General features: G+C 34.2%; 2 protein-coding genes across 2 annotated transcripts in view; one reads left to right on the top strand and one right to left on the bottom strand.

Moving 5' to 3' along the window:
- Positions 1-889: 889 nt before the first annotated feature.
- Positions 890-9,444, bottom strand: LOC147064511 (kelch-like protein 26). Its single transcript, XM_085957755.1, has 5 exons — positions 9,292-9,444; positions 8,391-8,574; positions 5,509-6,005; positions 3,513-4,035; positions 890-3,034 (listed from the first exon to the last, which is right to left on the bottom strand). The coding sequence occupies exons 2-5, from the start codon at positions 8,559-8,561 to the stop codon at positions 2,348-2,350; spliced, it is 1,878 nt and encodes a 625-aa protein (XP_085813881.1). The 5' UTR covers positions 8,562-8,574; positions 9,292-9,444; the 3' UTR covers positions 890-2,347.
- Positions 9,445-10,174: 730 nt separating this feature from the next.
- Positions 10,175-25,126, top strand: part of Madm (MLF1-adaptor molecule) — a 189,397-nt gene continuing 174,445 nt past the window's right edge. Inside the window, exon 1 of the mRNA XM_085957536.1 lies at positions 10,175-10,699. Within this exon, the coding sequence (XP_085813662.1) occupies positions 10,574-10,699 (126 nt within the window). The 5' untranslated portion in view covers positions 10,175-10,573. The remainder of the gene's footprint in view (positions 10,700-25,126) is intronic.

Raw genomic sequence — 25,126 nt, 5'->3', positions numbered from 1 at the left:
CCAAGATATACATAATACATCAGCAAATCTCGATTTCAAGGGTTACATTAGAATAGATCTGCAGAGGGCCTTTTTGCCCGATTTTCATAACGTTTAGGCTCCATCTCTATAAAAAAAAGGTTTTCTTCAACATCTTTGAAAATTTCACATGTAGATATAAACATTATTCAAAAATACTCCCATTGGTTTATTAATTTTAGACAACAGTATTGTAAGCATTATAAAATAAATATCTCCAATAGCCAATACTTGACTACACAAAATTAATGATGATGATGATGGAAGTGAAATATAAATGTTATTTTAATAACACTGACTGGATTGTCAGCCTATGTGTACAGAGTATATAAAATTACAAATACATCATTGCTCAAGTACATTGTAAACCAATATATAAAAAAAAACATTAGGAGTTCTCCATCATTCGAGTCATTATATTCATACTTCATGACACGATTGAACCATCAGTTTGTACATCTTTTATCAATCGAAAATGATTTTCTACTACACAATATGCCGAATGCCAAATTTTTATTCGACAAGATTATTCCGATTAATTGCAATGTAAAGTTATGAAAAGTAAATATTTACTTTAGGATGGAGCGTAATACTTATGGACAGAACCTGAAACGTACAATTTATTGCAATTTTCTGATAATTTACTTTTTAAAAATATAGTTTAGTTATTAGTTCTTACGAAGTTCACGTAAACATTACGTCGTCGTAAAGATTTTCCAATAATTCATAATTTTAATGTATTTTATATTTAAAATAAAACATTGATTTATTCAAAAAATAAAAAAATACAAAACTTCAAATCTTTTCTCATTAGATCGAATCGACCTTCAGTAAGGTCACAATACCAAATACATTTTTGTTTATTAGAAAAATCGATATCTATAAATTAAAATAGAAAATATGAATAGAACCATGTTTTATTAAAAAATCTTTATGTGAACTTCTGATCTTCGAGAGAACTTATTGAACAACATTATAATGATGCGCATTTTATAAAAAAATTTATAAATTGCAAGTTTAGATTTGAATTTTAAAAATATTTACTTTTCTATGTGTTCTTAGATACGTACTAATATAAATGTCAATTACCAGAAAAATATACAAAATTTCATCTTTCGTATTTTGACGCTAGATGCCTCCAGTAAATCCGCAATAGTATTGCACTCACCGTTAAAATAGGAGCCACAATTTTATAGTGATTTTGCTGCCTATGGTGGCATAGATGGTAATGCAAGCGTAGATTCGATCTTGCATCTGAAAAAAATGTTTTTCAGCCGACATTTTGATCCAGACTGTGAGTCCAATGAATAGGGCTAATGGATAAAAAAAAACCATTCCCCATAAAAGGTCTATTAATATACCCTCCACTCTGTGAAGGCCCATATTATGCTCCGCTTAGGAGTAATTATAGTACATATAGGTACATGATTTAACAAATAAAATAAATATACATAATAATTATCGATAAGTACTCATAGCAAACTGTTTATCAGTCGATGGCGCTTACAGACTATATTAAATTTATAAATAATATATTAATCCAAAAAAATGAGATTCACCTAGGCAAGATAATTTAATTCTTATCAATACACAAACATCTTTCTTTTCTTAATCAACGTGAGCGGCGCCATATAGCCATCAATTTATGCCAATGTTTACAACTAATAATTGAGGGACTGAAGATTAAAATGGGACAAGTGGCATGTAAATAAGAAAATGAGCTAGGAGCAACGTTTCCTCTGTGTGTGTCCACACAAGTTTTTCAAACAATCGCATACAGAAATTGTGTAGAGAGTAATTCCAGATTTTTGGTTTGGCTAAATAAATCAACTGCTATTTTATTGCACCCACCAAATTTTAAACATTCTTTACACTCATTTCTTTCAGGATGAATGTAGATAAGTTATTATATTTCAGTCTGAAGACATTTTTGCTTTGAAGAGATGCAAAAACACACTATCCCATTTTGCATTACCTAACTATTATTTTGATATTCTATAAATAAGAAGAATGTTGAAAATGGTTAGGTATGTAGAATTTACAATTGTTAATTTAACTTTCACATTAATTTACCCAACTCGGTTACTCTTACGATTCTTACGATTCCTCCCTCAGGTCCTCAATTATACAATTAAGGTAGTAAGTATGCATTATTTGTACTTAAATTTAGTATAATATATAGAATGATAAAGATTTTCTATAAAATTTCACACAAAAAAAGCATAAACCGCTTTCGATGTCTGATGAAAAAATTTCCAAGAATGCAAAGAGAGTAAAACGAAATGAAGAGTTCAATTATTCACGAGAAGCAGAAGAGTGGGCCAACAGGTTATAAAGTGCGGTGGTCTTTGGCGTCAGTCAGCACGTCCATGTCGTCTCTGCATCTGGGCACGTAAAGGGTGGCACAAGTGTGCTCCCAAATATCCTGAGGATAGTTTTCGCCGGTGATCCAGACATCGGTCTCGAGGTCGTAGCACTCGATTGCTGCGGTAGCGCGATCGAACATGGCATCACTGTGGAAGCCTCCGATCAGATAGATCTTGGTCTCCACACTCACCACGCCCGCGTGGTATCTCGGAGTGGGCACCCGCGTCACAGTCTCCCACCGGTCAGTGGCAGCGTCATACGCGTCGATGGTGTCGGCTAGAACTCTGTTCCCGCTGTCAGCATCTTCATACCACCCCCCACAGGCATAGATCTTGTCTCCGATGGCCAGCATGGCGTGATCAGCTCGGGGGGTGAGTAACGGTTGACGGGACTCCCAGGCGTCGGTGACTGTGTTGTATGCTCTCATTGAGGAGAGCACCTGATCGAAATGAAGCCCGCCTGAGATGAGAAGGAAGGAGGCGGGCGGAGGCGATGCACAGCCTGCGTGCTGAGACCTGCCACCCGGGAGGGAACGAATTGTTCGCCACGCGTCCGTCGCTGGGTCATACCGCTCGCATGCACTCTCCTCCTCCCCGCCCTCTCCCTCCACTTCGCTGACCCCGCCGATGGCATACAGGTGATCCCCCATCTGAAAAATGGCATTACTTGATAACATGAAATATCCCCTCATTTGTTTTCAACTGATGCATTATTGGCAATTAAATATTGTGGTGTATGTTTGTATTAGACAGTAATACCACGACTTACGCTAAAAATTATTAGCTTGCTATGTAGAAATTCTGCGTGAAAAAAAGAAGGCATTGTGTCGTCAGACGAATTTGTTGGATTTTATGAAGCCATCATCATCGAAATAACTTTTTGACGAAACTCATTAATTTTTTTAATATCTTGTACATATTAATAAGAATACAAAGAACTGCAATTTTATTAAATATTTTTATTCTAAACTAGTGTTTTTGTCGGTCCTTGGTCCGAATTAAACAAAATTTCTACTACAGTAGATAATAATATATTGTATTCTCATTTAGTTATTTCATGTTATAAATTAATTAAAAGTGTTTTGCTTTGCAAAGGTATATTCTATAATCTATATCGATAAAACATACCACATTTAATGAAAATCTGCACCGCTCTCTTTGCATGGGAGCCAGTGTGGTCCATTTGTTGTAGCGAGGACTGTATCTGAACCCAAATGGATGAATGTTTTCTTGCAAAGATTGGTTGAAGCAACCTCCCACGACGTAAAGTTCATTTTCCAAAACGGCCGTCCCAAAATTACACTGCTCCAAATGAGGAATAGTAGTCAGTGTTTTCCATTTACCCTTGCTCGGTAAAAAATATGTTATCTCATTTGTTATCCCGCTGATCCCGAAGCCTCCGACTTTGACGACAGCCAACTCCATGCCCCTCGAATTCACGAGCGGATTATTTTCGGAAGAGGGTCCAGTGCGCGTATTCAGGCTGACCTGATGGCAGGCGTCTCTTAAAATATGGCAGTAAATTTGTTGATCCTGCCGTGTAGCTCCGGAAAATGATTTTTGTAAAACAGATTCGATTTCCCATTTTGACATCTCCGAAAAATGTACACGGCGTAAAAATCTCATTGCGTAAGATAGTTTCTGTTTGTATCTGGAAAGATAGTTTGAAAATATTAGGAATACATAGGTGCTACTTACTCATCTTCTTCGTCATTTTACGGCAGTTTCATATTTGGCTGACTAATTAGATTTATGAAGTGGAGAGGCCATAATATTAAGTACACCATGATTATTTGCTTTACTATTTTAAATCTCGCTAATCCATTCATTAAGTCTTTACTATCAGAAACAGCAATCTCATTAAATTCACATTATTATTTATATTATAATATTATTTACTCTATTAAACTTATGTATTTCCAAGATTAAGACATACAATATTAAATAATAAATGTCTTAAATAGTATAAATTATACTAGATTTATTTTTGTCCGATTTTATCAATGCTATTTGTAAATATAAAATTTTTATATTAACAATGGAAAATAATGCCAATCCCGGGATCCCATGATTGTCAAATTGTAATCCCGAAATACCGGGATCAGAATTTTGGCTCGGGATTGGATTCCCTAATTGTGACTGCATGGAAGTGCACAGTTTGTGCATTATCAACGAAAATCTACATTTAGTTTATTATGTATTTACATTATCAAAATATTGATAATTCATTGCATAAAAAACTTCTTTTATGCTTGTAACACTACCGCAAAAGTGTTTTTATCTCAATATTATTTAAATAAGTATTTTTATCTCAAGTGAGACATTCCGATTCAGAAAACCAGCACATGTTGTGTCGACATGAGGTTGGCAGGCGGTGATCAGGGTGGTGACAGTTAACACCGAGACTGTGGGTAACTCGCGATCATAGTGTTTGCCTAGTGGAAAAGCAACATGCTTCTTAATTGCTACAGCAAATGTTCGGTTAAAATTTCAGTCCATGCATGCTGATTCTGGACTGAATCATAAGCCTAGTACCGACGCACGTTCTTGCTCGATCGAGCATGTTGACTTGGAAGCATGCTCGTCGTTGCCTCCACACAGTCGACCAACTCGACACAAGATGCTGTGAGGCCACCATCGCACCTCCACGACCACAAGTGAGAGCGAGGCTACACTAGCATTGCCGGTGCATCCTCACTCCCTCACTCAAATTACATCGCGCAAGAATTACAGACCTTCAATCTTTTTCGGATAGCACAATTTGTTCGATGTCGAACAAAAAACCATCGAGCCAGATGGTACACACGTTGAGACATGTTGGAATCAGCGTAAAACCATCGAGCAAGAACGTGCGTGTGTACTTACTAATAAACAGGAATGGAAAATTGATTCTGACAAAGCATCCAACTCATATTGTGCTTGGATTCTGCTGCTATAACCATCCAATTGCACAACACTTGTCAATTCTCGCACCGATACAATTGACCTGCACTCCTTCTATACCCATGGAGCACAAGCGTTAAACTTGCAACTGATTTAATCCATAAGCTTAGAAACCAGTTTTTCAGAGTAATTGTTATATATAAAAGCTCCACCTACAGAGCAGATAGTTCATTTTACTCACCCTATGTTATCGTGATACCTAAGCCATCTCAGAACAATTCTTAAAACTTCAGTTTCAGGACAGTCAACTGGAAAGTCACACGCTAGCAAATGCTCCAATTGTTGAGGTGCAAGTCTGTAGAATTCATTTGAATTGGAAAATTCTTGCAAATGGCCGCTGATAAATCTGTAAACTTTGCGTCTCAATTGATTCAACGAATAAGTCTCTGCAATGGTGACAATATCGACGCAGTTTTCTAAATCTAATTGAGCTTGTAAATAGTTTGAGCACGCCTCCACGATGGCCACAACTTGCACGTGGCTAGCAGCAGATAAGACATCTTGAATGTTGGCCAAGTTCAATCCCAGCTTCGACGTGTATGCATAGTCGAGGAGGAGCCTCATCCCCTCCGCCGTGACTCCATTCAAATTGATTTCGCTTTGCTTAGATTCCAACATGGCATCGGTGAACATAGCACGGAAGTAGTCACTACATGATGCAAGAACGGCACGATGAGCCTAAAAAACAAAACAGGAAAGTAACTATAAATATAGACAAAAAACTCATACATACCATAATAGGTGGTGATAATTGAATTTTAGAACGTTTTCCAAATAGGTTCTGCGCTGATTGCTGTTTTTTCACAATATTATATTGAAGAGGACTAGATAAAAATATTCCAATAACATCTCCTGTGCTAGATGGAGTGGTGTGGTCCGGCTACTTAATTTTATTTAATATTGAACATTACAATCACGATAATTCAAAGTATATGAAGATAATTATTCAGTAACCACCATTCACAATAGGAAATCTAATGGTATTACTTGTTGTTTTTTTTATGCACTGTGCTAAAATATTTAAGGCTATACCTCAGTTGAGGCACGGTCTAAAAAGATCGGGGCTAGGCGATACGCGGATTGCGGGTGCAAATGACGCATGTCAAACGAAATATAATTTGTCATATAAATCCAACATGTGTCTATTTAATGTTCTGTTTATTGTTCTATCAGTAACAATAATAATATATTCATAGACATGTTTTCTTTTTCAAATAAATGGGTAACGTTTTTTAGGCATCTTTACACGATTTAAGAATTAATACCCCCATCGCCATCACGAAACAAATTGACGTGTTCGCAGCTCGACGTTTGCTCTCCGATTGCCAGCGAGTCCAAAATTTCGTCGCACCTATAGTTGAAAATTATTTGCCGTTTTACTGAAGTACCGTCTTAAGGGGGAGAGGGATGCCAGCAGAGGCACCTAGCGGAAAAATACGAAGCTTGCAATTTGAAACATTTTTTTGATAATTTACAGTTTCAACTGTATTAATTAATAAATATGTATCTGAAAACATTAAAAAGATTTTTTTTTTAACGTCAAAGATAAGCTTACAATTGTAAAAAAAATGTGAATTTGTTACATATTTATGTCACGAATAACGTCATTATTACATTATATTTATGGTCATATTTATTATTAAAATTTAGTTTATTAAGTTTTAAATTTTTGACCGTTTAGATTTTATAATAATCTTTTTTATATTTATTTTAAAAAACATAGATTTTTATAAAAATATAAATGTGTATAACTTGAAATACTTTTTATTTATATAATTAGGTGATCACCGAGGGAGCTAGGCATCCGCATGGCAGTGGCGAAGGGTGGAGGTAGTCTGTTAAGATGCGACATAAATAGTGCACATTAAACTTTGTCCTAATACGTATTTCTTTTCATTGAACTAAGACTACAAATTGCAGATAATGTTGGTTTTTAAAATTCAATTAAATCCTGTGTAAACCTAGCCATAATAAATAGTCCAAAAATATTTTATAGATAGAAGAATATTTTTTATCTATGATGGTTTGGCTTGGGCAGGGCTTAATGAATTTAAAAAAATTAACCAACACCATCTGCAATTTGTATTTTTAATTAAACGAAAACAAATAAGTATGACTGAAAATGTTTGCAGTATTTTTGTCAAATCGAATCGAACACAGGTTACCATGCCCATACAGCTGTGGCGAGGGGTGTAGGCCTTATAGATACATCTAGACGTCACCCATTGCATTGCTAAATGACGCTGTGTGCAGTGCGTTTGGTTTGTGGGCGAGCAAACGTATTCGTATACAAATGTTTGAGCCCATAAACCATTTCGCTAGTGCTTGCCCAAAGTGCTCGCACTAGACGCTCAGGATTAAATTATAATTTTCTATTTTTTTACGTTATATAGTATTTTTAAGCGGTCAAAATGCAACCATTAGGTAAAGATATTCATAATTTAAGTTATTTAAAAAAAATACTAGGTCACTTGATATCAAAATATATAATAATATACAAATAAATTATCACGAACATGTATCAACTTACCTATAAAACGTAATACCATCATCTTGCTTGTCAGTACGGCTACCATATTTTAATACAACACACACCACCATCTTTACTACTGAATTAACTAAAAATGTTTACCACTAACTTTATATTTAATACAAAAATCGTAATTTTAGCAACACGCGCTCGCCGTTTATCGACACAAGATATCAACCAAACTAAGATTTTCGGCTACGCCGACAACAAAATCTTCTGCACTTCTGTTAACCTTTTATCTTACTCTAGCGCACATCGTAATATTATAAGGGTGGCGAATACTTTCTCACTCGCACTTATGGTTCATTTTTGTTCAGGCCTTGGTGTAGGCTGTTAAGATCAGACATAAATTGTGAACACTAATTTGTCAGTCGTACTTATTTGTTTTCATTGAACTAATAATACAAATTGTAGATGGTTGCTGGTTAGTTTTTAAAAATAAATTAAACCGTGCCTAAACCAAACCATAATAGTTTTGGTATATTTTGGGCGATATGACAAAAGTGTGCACACTTTTTCAATTATCAATTTACCTGAAAGGCATGTCCTTGGGCATATAAAGTAACATCTAAGAGGTGTCCTTTGGATCTGAGACTATTAAGGCCAGAAAGAAGAGTGTCAGAATGGGCCGGTGAGTCAAAATAAACTGTGTTTAGAGGTTTTTCATGAGTCATTGTAGTGAAGTTTGCAAAGCATATCAACATGAATTCACACTACCTGCAAAGAAAACAAAATACATAGAAATAAATGTCATATTTTTGTCAAATGTGTACAGCAATCACTACCTATATTGTGACATAAGAAGAATGTGGGAAAATTCTCTGGGGAAAGCAACCATTGTATCAAATATGTTTCATAATGATGAAATAATAATAAAATATTTTCAGATCAATAATAATTTGAACTACTTATGCCATATTATACAATTTGTAGATACTACTAGGCTTTTGTTCATCAAAAACTGGATATCAAAAGTAAGGTTAGACAACCATATAGAAATAAAATATTTACAATAGGTCCGTGAAAGATTTAATGATGAATTAAACGAATATATTATTAGAACGATCATTGGGAAATTCTTAAAGAAAATAAAAATAATATAAGCGAGAGATTATTATTGAATCTGGTTTGACAGCTTTGTATTTATTATTCTTAAAAATTTGGTAACCAAAGAAATCGGGAACACAATATGTCACAATCGTATAAAAAAAAACATTAATGTTATTTTCATAACACGGAATTGTTAGCTTATGAAATTATTTTTGATTATATATTTAGGAATGAATATTGCAAGTAGAATAGGATGATGGTTGACAATATTATACCTTGGTACATACGAATAATGTTAGATAAACGTGAAAAAGAAGATCAAATAGTTATGTTAAACTAAATATATCCTGAGGTGTACAATATGCCATGTCCAACAATACTTACAAATGCAGCCTCATGGACAATATTTAATACTTTCTAAACCATTTCGATCCTTAAAAAAGCCACTTGCCACAATCGAAACTCGAAACACAGGCACAAAACATAACACGCACACATCGATATTTAACTCTGAAGGATATACATACATTTGCAATTGCGTGACCCTTCCGTATATATAAACAAAATACACAGCTACACGAAATCAGTATAAAAACGTAAGAAATATAATAAAGCATAGACAATATAGCATTGATCTATGAATTTAATATAAATCATTTTGCGGCAAAATTTAGGTTCTACTACAAAAAATATTGATTGTGTATAATTATGACCATTATTTTCTATCACTTATAATACAAATAAATTCAAAAATTAATAACATCCAATTCAGCAAATAAAACAACTAATCATCAGGTACGTACATCTTATGTCAGGTACCTACAACCTTCAAAACATTTACTTTATTTTATTGTGAGTAGTTAAACTAACAACAAAATGAAATGTTATAATATTCTATAATTATGTCGGTACTAGGTACCTAAACCATTTTAACAATATGATACTGTTTATTTGGAATACACTTTAATAATGATAAAAAAATGCGGAAAAAGATAAGCAATACAATACCTATAACAAAAGATGAATTAATTCATAGATGTGGAAATAAATATGCGAATGAATTGAATTTCAGCAAACAAAGAGCCTGGCTTGAGTACCTATATTGCAGCGTGCCTTGAGTAACTTACAATGATAATTATTATTTTTATTGTGTTCACATTTAAGAGGTCTTAGAATTCATTATTGAATCATTGTACTCTATGGTTCAATATGACCACAACGCAGGACCCAACGTCAATTTGTACTAAATGTGTGTACATATTCATATACAGTGACAGTGCAGTCGTATGAGTGTATTCGTATTCTGTTCTGGTTCCACCTGGTATCGTTCCGCTCATCTGATCGGGAAACTGTCGCCGGTTGATGACTTTTTAGTAATTACAATGAATACTGAAAAACTAACGTTCTCAGTGTGATGCTATCTCGCCTTTGAGCGATGCGTAAATTCCAGTGTGCCGTGTCTGTACGTATAATATTTTACGTTCACAAAGTAGAATCTTTATGAAAGATCAATGACGTCCAGACGTGCGATAACCTTGGATATGATCACCAGGAAAAGAAGTGTGCAGTAGTTAACATATATTTGTGTAATTGCCACTTTTCCTGCAATTTAATAAGGCCTATAAAGTGCAGTTATTATTCTAACAAGAAAGTGTAGTGCTTTGTTATGTCTGGAACAAGAAGTATTGACAAGGAGCAAAAGTCTCCCCGAGAGAGTGGTGAAGAATCGGAAGATGAAAGTGAAATCCTCGAGGAAAGTCCTTGTGGGAGATGGCTGAAACGCCGGGAAGAGGTAAGAAATTTGAAGAGAAAGTAGATTTTCTTTAATGACAATGTATGTATATAGAAACCTAGATCAAAGTATGCATACATATTATACACATCACATTAGTATGTTCGGTGTGACAGATTGAAAATGATCTGTTCGAATTGATAATATTTGCCTTGTTTATTTATGGATGGACTTGAAGTTCGACAACACATAGGTTAAGAATAAATACAGGTTGAGTTAAATACATAAATTAATTCTTCCATTTATGTATGCACCAAACGGAATCATTTTATAATGTTATGTTCATAGGTTTGAAAGAAAATGACCCAAGAATATACCTATCTACATTCTATTTACTAATTTTGCATTCAGTTGTCTTTTCGCTAATTACTTTTTAATTTTTCGAGAATTTAATGAAGATTCACTATTAATTCTGAACACCCATGCCAGGCACCAGCATTACATTACATGCCTACTACATACCTATTCAAAAGTTCTTTACTTATTTGGATACACTTCTCTTTATATTGTATTATTTTGTGAATACATCGCTATGAATCTGGCTGTCCTTAACCCACATTTTCTGCATTAAAGTAATAAATTACTTAATAATAAATAGCATGTAACCCCTCCCCAGTCTAATTTAATTCATAAAGTGACACACATAGAAGAAAAATATTATTGTTTACTAATTAGGTACTTACGACTTATTTATAACAAAATGCCCACACTTTATCATTATTAGGATACTATTTCTGTTATATTATGTACTCGTTATTTATAGTGTGTAGTTTTTTTGAATTTTGCTATTCCTAATAAATTGCCGGCTTTGCATAAACAGCAGGCTCTCTCTCTCTCTCTCTCTCTCTCTCTCTCTCTCTCTCTCTCTCTATATAGATATAGGTAGGTACGCAACTATAATAAATAGTGAATAATATAGTCCATATTATTCTTTTTTTTCCATAACTATTAAGTTAAGAAGTAAATAACCAAATATTATGTTGATTGTTTTTTTAGCTAAATATAAACACTAATATTGTAGGTATCTGACAGTCACCTCAAGTTAAATAAAGTGACTGTGCTAAATCACATAGGTACCTACACCTTACCAAATATAAATAATTAAAACGCAGCTGTTTTTATTTGTTCTGAATTATTCAAAATGTATTATATTTTTGTTTGTTTTAAAGTTATACCACGTAAACGCCGTAAATTAATAAATCATACTTTATTAAAAATATGGAAAATGGTAAGTAGGTACCAGTGTTGGCATCCTTTTCACATAATTATTAGTAATACAGTATAATATGAAAAGTATGTGCAAATTGTAGTAATCTCTGAAAAAAATAAAGTGTACGTACGTACTTACACGATTATATTTCGTAATGAATCCTTCAAAGTTATGGTAAAAAATATAGTGGGTCACTATTTTACATTTTCCGCGGAACCAAATACATAAATTATGTACTTCAGATACGTAATGATGTTACATAATATTATATTATAAAAGGTGTCACAAATTTTAAATAAACGTTTAAAGTAGGTACTTACCTACATAATGACTACAGTCGAACTTGGTTATTACGAGGAAGATGGAACCGACTGAATTTGCTCGTTATAAGCATTACTCGTTGTATCAGAGAATATGTATTTTTAAATGAGCGGTCAATAACACAAAAAATCGCAATTAAAACAAAAATACACAATTATAATTTTTCCCCGAAACAAGCATGGCATTCATAACTACAAAAGAATTTGTTTATTGTAATGAACACTGGTAGGCACCTACTGACTTCAGCTTGGTTTTTTTACATGAAATTTCAACCATATACTTTTTCAATGTTGTCGGCGAAAACACCAATTAGGTACTTAGACACTTAACTAGTGTCATAAACGTAATTCGATCCCGGCGGCATCGGTCTACGGTCGGATTTTATGGCTTAGGGTCGAAATGTTTTTAAACGATCGACACATTAACAGTTTTAAGAAAAAATTTGACGATATTTTTGCTCGATATCCGATAATTTTCTCGTTATAAAAGTGAATAAATGTATGGTGAAAATCATACACTAAAATGTCATCGAATGTTTTCTCATTACATCCGAGATATCGCTATGTCCGTGATCGTAATAACTGAGTTCGACCGTATTTTAAAGTTTAATACTGTGCGGTAGACGGGGCTCGAAATGGACCGGAGCGCCGATCCGGTTAATAAAATCCCCAAAATTATCGCTTCATTTCGTGGAAAAAAATATTTGACCGTCTGAGTTTGATAGGCTATATAAGAACTTTTATAAAATACACATAAAATTGGATTACCATGTTAATATTTTGTAAAATTATCGAGCGCTCCGGTTCGTAAAATTTTCCATTTCGAGTGCTGACGGTAGGTATTTTGATTTATTTTACGTAGGTACCTACTTACTTACCTAATATAATATCATCAAGAGCTGACAGTTAATACAATAATTAACAGCGATATGTACCTATGTAAGTAGTTACCTATATAGAACATTATAGGTATTTAATTCAAAATTATTAGTCATTATTACACTGTGAGAGTAGAGTTAGTATAATATTTTTCAACCAGTCAATTGGGGCGCGAATTTTTGGCGCCCACTTACGTTTCTCTTAATTTCTCTAAAATTCTTCAATGTTTGCTTATTATTTACATTTGCATAAGTGCCGTGGTCGGCGTTCGGCGACCGTTGGAGGAAACTGCACTGTAATATGCAGACATTGTAAAAGCAATGTCTCTCATGGCAGACGCATACAAATCTATGGGCGGATTGCATGCAGATATCTACCTGTAAATAGATGAACGGCGGCGCGCCCGGTCACCGAGTAGGCGGCGTGCATTCCCAGCCGCGTGCGCGCGATTAACTTGCAACTAAAACGTCGGTAGAACCCCGAGAGTCGAGACAGATGCATTCAGAAACTCGGTACGCATTGTCCGCCCACGATATTCCCATGGTTGCGACGGGTAATTTTCGCCAACCGCCAGTATCCATTGATTAAACCTGACCGAAGTACGTAATCGTGCAATCAATCAAACAATAATTTTATTGTATGATGTTGACAATAAAACATATTTTGCAAACTCATTTCTATCGAGTGAATGTTATGCCGGGTCCACATTGGCAACATGTCGCCGGCAACCTCGTTAAATTTTACGATAATTATCATACTTATCGTAAAATTTAACAAGGTTGACGGCGACATGTTCCCAGTGTGGACCCGGCATTAGGTGTTACTTTTTTAGTCAGACGCAGCTGTCAATTACCCAACTGTCCCAACTGCTTTACTTACCATTTTATAAAGTCCTACCACGTAAGTAAATACCAGTTTTCCAAAAAAAATATTTTAATGTCAAATTTAATACAAAACGTGGACGTGTCTTCTTTTTATTATAAACTTGCAGTCGTTTGCACCTTGTATCCCTTATCTTATTGGCCCAGGAATTCCGCATACTTTTTCTTTTCTAAATTACCCATTGTAAGTGTCTAACTATTAAATATTGCCTTCTTTTTCGGGTACCTACCCTGGCAGTCATCTGAAGAAACACATTTTCCGTCTCATGGCAATTATATAGAAGGTAAAATAACGATACCTATATAATTTTCAGAATTTAAATTAACTGAAGGTTTCTTTCAAAAACAATGATTTTTGTGATCGATTAATGATTAAGCAATAATTTTCATACTTTAGATACCTATGCCATTATAAATCGTCAGGTGTTCGAATTTAGAACTAAGCTCATTACAATATTAAAAAGTATGGAATGATAACTATATTTGACATATTATTATGTCAAATGTTTGCCTGTGGCGCCCTCACTCAACTGACAACTTATACTGGTGGTTGTATAGTGTTTTTCATCCATGGAAAGAATGAGTACAGTAAAGTCGTGTGTAGTCTGAGGTTCTTTTGACTACGTACACGTCATATACTGATTGATGGTTTTATGATGTTGTTTATTGTTCCGAACTTCGGAGAGTAATGCAGATGACACGGGACAGGAAGGCGTACAGCAGTTTTATTGACATCCAAAGAAGAAGAAGAAGTAAACATTACAAAATACAACGGATTGATTATATTGTATTCTGTAAAATAATAGAATAGAACAATAAAATACTCATTGCGCTAAGAAAATTTTTATACGATATTTTAGATAAGTATGGTTTGAAAATTATGTTCTTATGTATGTACTAAACCGTGCACCCATTACCAGACAGTTGTAACCGAGTCATTAAACCGCGTTCTTATTCGTCTATGTCAGTGATTCCCAACTTTTTTTTGTTTGGCGGAACCCTTCAAGTATTTTGTAAAATCTCCCGAGTACATCTACCTGGCCAACACGTATTTAATTGCAGATGAATAAATTACAAGAGGGGTGTACATCCGTGGGCAGTGACATACCTACCTGTACGAAATACCTCATGCAAGAAGGAGGAAGAACACGACGTGACAAACCAAAAATCTATTACGATAATATAACTCCTCACCTACCATCTGTAACGGTTCTCCTTTATTTATTTCATTTCCATTGTTGCTGAGTCACTTAATTCGCAAAGATGCGACAAGCCAAATGGCAACAGTGTATGTATCATAATCGATTTTAATCGAGGATGTTGACTCCGAACCGAAATGTTGGCAACTCCAGTTCAAAAATGAGGTTTGTCCACAGTATCTGTTTTCAAATCTATTACATTTTTTTCCGCTGTTAATGTCAGGTGTGTACCGTCCTATCTTGCGAAATGATTGATGACCCACTCGTACATTTGATAATCAAGTGATCGGAAAAAAACTTGGACGCGGTACACCTAGAATGTCCTAGAACCTCTCGCGGTATACCGTTTGGCAAACACAGATCTATATTTTCACCAAACTAAACTTTCAAAGTGTACGTGATTTAAAAATATATGTCATGTTAAATCTGATTGAATCTTTTTCACAAGCTTTCCCGATTTCCCACGGAACCCTGGTAGGGAATCACTGATACAATAATAAGTATTTGCACGTATCGTTCAAGGAGAATCTATTTATATCGGACGTCTGGTAGAATCCGTGGTATCCGTGCGTACATAGTAACCACCATATTATTATTATCTAGCCCGCGCACTTGGTGCATGTCTGGTTTGTTTTGTGTGTATCCAGAGAAGCAAAAAAGGCAATACGGCCTTTTTTATTATGTTCCGTATAATACTACCAATCTACTTTTTTGCAATGTAACTTTTTTGCGTGCGCTTAGGAATATTATTAATATCGATTATCGTTCGCTTTTAGGTATCACATGATTAGAAAATGGTGGGCATTCGTTGTAGGTATGTTACCTACTTATTAATGTTCACCCCTGTTCAGGGACGGATCAAGTCAAGTGGAGGCCCTGAGCGGTAAAAATTTCGGGGACCCAAATTCAAGTTAGAAAAAAAAGTTTTATACAATGAAACTCTCATTAATTTATTACCATAAAATATAACAAAGGTAATAGAAATAAAAATTAAAAAAAAAACATGTTTTTTAAATAAATTTTCGTCTTGCTTTATTTCTTGCAAATTCGTCAATTGTTTTGTAAATATGTATCTGTTGTAAATATGTCAATTCGGTTTAAAATTTCTTGCTCTATATACAAAATGGCCATACTATTTAATCTTTCTTCTCCCATAGTAAATCTCAAATATTTTTTTACACGCTTTAAAACAGAAAAAGATCTTTCACCTGACGCATTAGATAAGGAGATTGTTAAAAAAATTCAATATTTCTACATTTGGGAATGTGCAAGACATTTCTTTGACGGCTCGATAGATGTCTGGTGTGGTTTTAATAGTGTCCTTGTTTTCTTTAAGAAATATTAAAACATGGTCAAATTCATCTATCAACTTTTTTATCGCTCTTTTTTTCTTTCATTGATAGATTCCAATCAAACAATATTCGAAAAGGCTCTATAACTATTTTGTATGTTTGTGTTCTTTGCGATAGTTCTGCCTTGGTCTTATTACATGTGACATAAAATGAATTTACTTTGAAATCGACTAGTGAGTCACTTCTTCTCGGTTATTGCTGAACCAACATTCACACAACGTCAGGAAAAATGATTAAATTCGTTGCATTTTTTTATTGTTCGGAAACTAAGACCTAAGTAACGAGACCATAATAAAGTATGTAAACGGTGAACTGCACCCAATCACAGAAATTATCAGAGATTATCAAAATCCGCCTATAAGACAATTATTTAAGGACATTCCAAGATCTCGGGGTCCCTTCGGGGCCCCTTGGTACATCGGGGCCCCACGCGGCCGCTTAGTCCGCTTACCGCTAACCCGCCCTTGCCCCTGTTCATTCTCGTATCAGAGGTAAGCGTATCTCGTACCAAACACTGCGATTACATCAATGCCGTATATAGCCAGATCGCGGAACTAAATAGCGAGATCCGATGGTAGTGTTAGTTATGCAATACGGTAAACGGTTCGCAGTAAACGATGATTTTCGTTTGCGTATTTCATCGTTCTATTATATCATACTAATTAACGTTTTACCATATTGCATTCTAAATAATACGAGGGATGTCCAAGAATTAAAGACCTTTATTATTTAAATAATCACGAAAATTTTATTTTTATAAAAAAAGCATATGAAATTTTAGATACATATCCAAACAATAATTAATGGCGGAACATAGTTTGGCCAATGAAAAATTTGATGATAATGTACTTGTTATTTTGGGCTGCGGTTTGTGCATCACTGGTTTATACGATCCACAATTATTCTATTATATAGAAGAAGATTTTTTATTTTAAACTCTCTTTCAAATAAATAGAGCTTATTTAAAAAAAATATATATACAAACTTTTAAATTGGTAAGTACCTAATTCGAATTAACCTCTTTGAAGCGGAGCTGGGGTAAGTATTATAAAAAATGCGGCCTGCTAAAATCTCAAGTAAATAAATAAATATCCTACAGAAAACGCGGTTTGCTAATTGAAATAAGTTCGATGCTAATTTATATAAATAATATCGCTTGGAAGACATGAGTTGAACGTCAAAGGTGGGTAGCTGTGGTCCATTTACTTTTCTAATATTATCATTGAGTACTCAAAAACCTCAATCGTTCTGAATTTAATAATATTATCAAGTAACTTTCCCATTTTTAGAAATGTCATATTGAAAACGATACCTAGGCACGTGCTTGACGTATTTGATAATTTGGCAGTTGGGTGTTGTAAGTACTTGCGCGGAAACCTTGTAGACATCATCGTTTATCTCTTTAAGGAAGTCAAATTATGCATGTTGTGTGAATTTAAAGAAGACACCATTTATTATCTTTTGTGTGTCTCGCTGTAAACATACAGAGTTGTGTTTTTTATGGTGATTGTCAGAGCAAACATGATTATTTTCTTATTTGTTTACTCGCCGAGTTTATCTACTTGCGGCGAAATTTGTCACGCTCTTTTCCGTAGGATCACAGATATCCGCGTAAGTCAGTGATTCCCAACCCGTGAACCCGTGAAACAGCGAGCTTGTCACCGTGTGGAAATTTGTCAACGCTTGCGAAAAAAGTATAATATGCAAGTAACCACCTTATTTTACCTGAGTAAATACATTGTTATAATATTGACGTGATCTATTTAACTATGAACCGTTTTGAAAGTTTAACATCGTTTGGTAGGTAGAGTATACGCTTCATAACTTTGCACTCCGGCTCTAGGATGAAAATGATGTAATATATTCTAAAAAAAAATATTTTTTATATATAAGTATTATATATTTATTTAATTATTACTACATTTTAATACAAGAGTGAATATCATTTTTTGATCTAATTTTATGCGAGTTAATCAGGCAAAGAGGCATATCAGTGTAGTAAAAAGTGCAATAAAAGTGCAAAGTTATAAAACGTACCTATACTCTACTCGGGTGATGGTTAATTATTTGTAAAACTTTATAAAACAAATAAAGCGAGTAGTGCTTACATTTTGAAAAATATTCATTACCTACCTATCTAAATAGTAATTTATTATCAATAGCTGGATGTCACTGACTCCTGTTCTTTCTTACCCCGCGTACTTCTTACAGCGCCTTGTCGCTTCCACCTCGGATCCTCGCACATTCCTCGTGCCCAGACACTAGATATTGATTTTAGCTATGAAAATATAGCCTGTAGCTGTATAACTACATATAATATATATTTTAACTAAAGGTATAATGTTAAGCATAAGGCATAAGCGTTGGACTATCATGCCGTGGGTCCCAGATTCGAATCCTGGGTCTGGCAAGTACACATATTGTTTTTCAATATGTGTATGAGTCAGGGTATGGACCTAATAGGTTGAGCAAGTGGCTGACATCCATTTCTCGTAAAAAAAATCTGTTAGTACAAACCTCTACTCTGTGGAGGCCCATATGATCCTATTAGGATCGGACATGGTCGAAAAAAAAAATGATGTTCACCAACGAGTCTCACCCAGAAGTGGTTATAGTATGCGCGTGTCCTAACTGGCGTAACTATTAGCAACATTTGTGTCCGTTTGTATCGTCCGCGCTATGCTGTCATTTCTTTTAGACATGCTGCATGATAATATTAGAGAAAAAAAAACATTTTTTATGTCAGTCACTGCAGTAAGTAATTTTTATTTACCTTTTGTTTCACAGTTTGTGTTGTTGTATTCTTGGAGGGGGTCCGGGTCTTAAGACAATTTTTAAGGGCCCCTGATTAACTATATATCTAGTACAGTGGTTCTTAACCTGAGTTCGATCGAACCCCAGGGGTTCGGCGGAGGTCAAGACCCACACCCGACTCATATGATTCCGGTGAAGCCGCGCATTCCTGAACTGGTCTCTGAAAGGCAACAGCAGAAGTCACACTGATTTGCAGTAAATATTCATAATTATGCTTTTGTTTTTGTGTGAAAATCATGTTTTAATGGTTTTGTTCTTTAAACACAGTGATGTTGATGCATGATTCATTTTGTGCACCAGTAAAATATATACAGGAGGACCTCGACTTTCGCACATAATTGGTTCCTGAAAAGGTGTGCGAATGTTGAATGTTCGAAAGTAGAGGGAAGTAAAAAAAAAATTAAATTGTGTGTATTTTGAAATATTTATTTATCAAGTAAATATAAGATGTTTAAGAGACATGTTTAAGTGGGGTATGCGGGTGTTTCTTCTTCGTCTTCTTCTTATTTTAAATGGTTAATCATTAACTTTACAATATTGCTTAACTGCTGGCACGAAATGTAAAGTGAACCAATCTTTTAATATTAACGCAGTAAACCAAGGTTTTTTTATTTGAATACTGGAAGCAATTCTTTATCCTTCCCTTTCAATGCTCTGGGATTTTCTGGTTGATAAATTAACATTGGCATCAATTTTAAATCACCAGCCAAGTTTCCACCAAGAAGCAATGTCAATCGGTTTTTAGAAGGTTTATGCCCTGGGGCAACTGATTCTTCCTTAGATAAGAATGTACGACTAGGCATTTTTTCCAAAATAAACCTGTGTCATCTACATTACATATTTGGCTAGAGGAATATTCTCCATCTTCAATAATTTTGGATAATGAGGAAATAAATTCTTTTGCAGCATCTTTATCCGCATCAGCCGATTCTACAGTGAATTTAATATAAACCAACCGTTACTTGCTTGAAAAATCGTGTTAGAATCTTCTTTTTCTAGCCTTCCAATCTTTGTACAAACTAAGAGCCTTCGCTTGAATAATTGAAATATTCAGAGGGATGTCTTTTTGATGTTGGTCGTCGATCCATGATGACAAATATTTTTCCATTTCATCCATAACTATGCCGTGTCTTTTGGAAACAACCTTTAAAGATAATAAATTTCCACAATTTTGAACGTATTCCTTAAGTTTATTTTTCAAAATTGAACATATCGTAGTAGACCTGTTTGTATCATACGAATATCCGATTGAAGCAAAAGATTCACCGCAATCAGAACGTCATGTGAAGTTTATAAGTCCTTGATTTCTTTTTGTTCGTATCAACACTGCAGTTTTTTTCCGTTTCTCACTCATGTTTATAAATTTTTAGGGTGAAATATTTCAAATGAAGAAAATTAGCAAAACGCACAACATGACACGCCCGCACGCGCTCCTGCACAAGACTAAACCTATCCTAGCTAGCTCACAAGCAATGTGACGGGTGCGAGCAGGATGCAAGTGAAGCAAGAAATGCACTTGCTTGTGAGCGAGCGAGAAGGGGATATCTTAACCCCACGGCCAGCGCGACGTTTTAAAAAAACGATTTTTTTTGAAATGTGCGAAATAGCGAATTGTGCGAAAGTCGAACGTTCGTAAGTCGAGGTCCGCCGTACATATGTTTTGAATTTGAAAAAAATCATATTTTATTTTTCCAATTAAGAAGGGTTCGGTGAATGTGTATATGAAACTGGTGGGGGTCAGTACCTCCATCAAGGTTAAGAACCACTGATCTAGTACTATTATCATCCTTACACACGTTATTTGTAACAACCAATAAGTCACATGTAAAGTGGACATTGTTTTACCCTGGTCGAATCTGATTAATGTCTGTCAGGTAGGGATTCTCTTAACATTTACAGCACAATTTAAAAGATACTCCAACCAACAAGTGTTGGGAAGCACTGATGTCGGCAAACCGATATATTGTATGATTCGCATACACACTATCAGTGCATCGATAATATCGGCTCGGCACCTACTTAATACCTACTTACTCTTTTATCAGTTATTTTGAATTTATTTATTCAGAAATCCTTATAATGACATAGTGATAGGCCAATGTGCCACAATACATAGTCAAAGTATGAATTAATCAGTTTAATCATAAAAGGTGAAGTAGAGTACATTTTGTAATAGACAAAAAATACTTATTAATCAAGTCAAGTGCATTAACCCGATCGCCGCGGATGGGACATATGTTGTTTTTTACATAAGCTCTGATACTGGGCGGATGTCGCAACTGTTGATATCGAAAATTGTAATGTCGGTAAAGTAGGAAATACTTCACGCATAGTATTGATTTTTGTATTGAAAGATGCTCTGATTCGTGTTCGTATTGCCATATCAATAACTTTGTCAAAAATATGTTGTTTTAATTTCATAAACATCGATTTTTCGAACCCCCTCGATCTATTGAGATTCGCCGGTACGATTGCATCAGTTCAAATCTACGCGGTATTTTTCGCGGCTGCGCAGTAGGTATACAAAATATATTTCATTCGAGTTGAGTGTGCGCCGAGTATTTACCGTGTAAAGTTGAATTCACCGCGATTTTTACATCATGTGCGGGAATACGAAAAAGACAACCAAAAAACGAAAAGAAATTTGTCGTAATATTTATAAAAATGTACTTGAACTTGTGTTCTGGATTATGTCATTTATTACTCATGTGTCTCCCCAATTGTTTCAAAGTCATAAATCGAGCTCATTATTGAAAGTCGTAAATATTTAGTAAAGATGCGTCCACACGGAATGAAAAAATAATTATTATTATATTTTAGAGGATTGCAAGTTTTACCAATAAATTACGAATTACTATGAAGGAATATATAAAACGTATAAATTTTTGATAAAAAAACACACACGGGTATACAATATAATATAAAATATAAATCATGGAATATAGACTTTTCAACTATATTACATATTATCTTCGCGTACAATTTAATGCTTGTAAATTTTTAAAACCTTACCCAAAAAAAAGTTTTTATAGCACTTGGAAAAATTTACGCAATTTAAAAAATAAATATTGTTTTTTTTACAAAACATAAAATGACAATCACTAACATAACACAATGCTCAATAAAACTGAAAAGTAATCTACAAAATCCAAGTTTCACTAAAAAAAAAATAACAAAAAAATTATTATAATATTTTCAACCAGTGTGGACTCACCTTTAACGCTTAAATTAGAATGGCCCATAAAACATGTAAAATGCTGACACAGTCTATGCCACGAAATAAAACTGGGGACTAACATCCAATTTTAATGGATTTGTCATCAATAAAACTTACACTAATTAACAATAATTCATAAGTCACCAATAAAAGCTATTATTTTCAATAATTTTTATGGCATTTTTAAGTGTTTTTAACACGAGTAAAATAAAATTAGTCAGTGATTAATTGTCTTCATCAGCGCACTTGTTTTGAAGTCGAGTGGTATGTCATCGAAAATGGCAACAGAGTTTATCGGAACAAAGCAATACAGTAGTTTTGTTAAAGTAAACACAGCTAAATTCAACACTTCATTATGTGTTTTAGTGTGGCACTTGGATCCTTATGTATCTAGGCATGATAACAGTTGTAGCCACAATTTTTAACTGCCGTATTTATTATAATACAGCGAAGAATAACATTTCGAAAAACCGACCGCGGACAGTACATCTTTTGTATGGAAACTTTACGCGCCGATCGGGTTAAACATTATAAATATTTTTTTATTTAACTAATAATATTCACAATGTTAAAGAATGTAACATTGTTTGTGAATTAATTATTAGCCGTTGAATTAAAAAATGGTTTAATTAAATTATTAGCAAGTGCAAGTACTTACGTTATAACTAAAATTTGGAGAGATCCTACACCAGCTAGTAATTAATATCAATACTTTGATTTAAAATACAAAAGCCGACTGCCAAAAATTTAACACAATTTAGAATGCACTTCAGAGAGTATTGTAAAAACTACCAGTTAATTTTGTCACAATTAGATAGTGCCTACACAGAGCTTAGTTGGTAGAGCACATGGGCGCGAATCTCGCTGGGCGTCGTATTTTTTTCAAAAAGATTTTTTCTATTGATTTTATATTTTCTGACGAGTTTTAAAGTATGTATGTTTATAAATATCTATCTATTGGTTATCTTATCTTATCCTTATCATCACTTCTATATTATCATTGTTATCAACTTATCAATGTTGTCGTTTTATTATCTTATCAGTTATCTTTTATATGATTAATAAGTTACTATCGATCTTCACATTATAATGTAAGTAGTCCATGTGTAACAAGTGAAATTGACTCATGAATGCACAATAATTGTTATCTGTTCTTTCGTATTATTATTTTATGATTTCGATCATAATAATGCACTTGCCATTATTTTTTTTTACACCAAATAGAATTGCATGAATTAAAAAAAATGTTATAAAAATCTAACCAATACAACCATTACACATTATACGACATTCCTATTGAGTATTGACAGTAGGTATACACATTTAGGCCATTTTTATTAAACCTAAATTAAAAATATTCGCAAATTTGCGAATTTATTGATTATGATATTATTAGGTACCTATATGCGACTCTCATATATCAAATAATTTAATATATTTACCTAGCTCTATTAGTGGCGACGACTCCATACTAGGCGGTTATTAAAAACCTAAGTACCTTGTTAATGAAAATAATTTCTAATGATTTTGTTATATTATTCTACAATTCTACCCACTTGATACATATTATATAATTTTCCAACAACATCTGTCTGTAGGTATGTAAGTATTGTAAATTGGTTGTCAATTTGGTCAATCAGACGGCAAGTAGTAATTCCACTAATACGTAACGAGCTCTAACACGTTCTAACAAAGGTTTCAATTAATTTGGTACATGTCACGCATACAACACATACAAGCGATTACACATGTATCGTAAAAAAACACACGCACACAATTTTAAAACCTAGGGATTTAAGTATGAAAGTGCTGGACTCAATGCAAAACGGTCCCTCCGACAAAATGCTGCACTACCAAGACAGTAGAATTTTCTAGACCGAGCTAGAATCGTGGTTGGGAATTACTTTTTTGTATCTATTTGTCTTTTTCGTGAAATTTTTTTGTTTTTGTTTTTTTTTTAATTATAATTTTTGTTAATTAAGTAAAATACTGAAGATGAACAAAATTCAAATTGAAGTCCTGTAAATATGGTTGTCCTGGGATTTTCTTTCAGTTACCTACCACAGCCCACCCACCTTCAACAGGCAGCCTTCGCCACTGGAGTCTATACACTACGACTACATTATATGTGCAATATACCTACCATAGTAATATTTTGTTTTTATTCTGAGATATTAAACGTACCTATCTAGACTACCACGGCATGGCAGTAAAACGCGTCACAACTGCTGCGTCTCTTTTCATAATATGAAAAGAGGACGCAGCAGTTGTGACGCGTTATTCACATACCTTCTGCTGACACTCTTTCGCTGGCTTTTAAATTTGATCTATTCTACACAGTCGTTTCATACGAAATAGTACCTACCAGGTAATAGCTCATTGTCTCAAGTCAAGTAATTGACGTAAATATTGCAGAAGCATCAATGGTATGTAAGGTTGCCAACCTTCCTGGTTTGGTCGGGATCATCTTGGAAAATAAGACCCTGTCCCGGTCTCGGAAAAAAACTTCAATCAGGACGTAAAGTAAGGTAGGAAGTCTGGCAAAATTTAAAGAA

This window comes from Rhyacophila brunnea, unplaced genomic scaffold (assembly GCF_057557595.1).
Source record: "Rhyacophila brunnea isolate RB1 unplaced genomic scaffold, BYU_Rbru_1.0 scaffold_7, whole genome shotgun sequence".
Taxonomy (NCBI): domain Eukaryota; kingdom Metazoa; phylum Arthropoda; class Insecta; order Trichoptera; family Rhyacophilidae; genus Rhyacophila; species Rhyacophila brunnea.
The sequence above is the reverse complement of the archived record's forward strand: the minus strand, read 5'-3'. Positions and strand labels throughout refer to the sequence as shown.

Coding starts and splice junctions, on each gene's coding strand:
- LOC147064511 (XM_085957755.1), bottom strand. CDS start 8,561: ATGTTGATATGCTTTGCAAACTTCACTACAATGACTCATGAAAAACCT. Junction 4,036..5,508: donor AGGTATCACGATAACATAGG/GTGAGTAAAATG, acceptor CTATCTTTCCAG/ATACAAACAGAAACTATCTT. Junction 3,035..3,512: donor GCAGATTTTCATTAAATGTG/GTATGTTTTATC, acceptor GCCATTTTTCAG/ATGGGGGATCACCTGTATGC.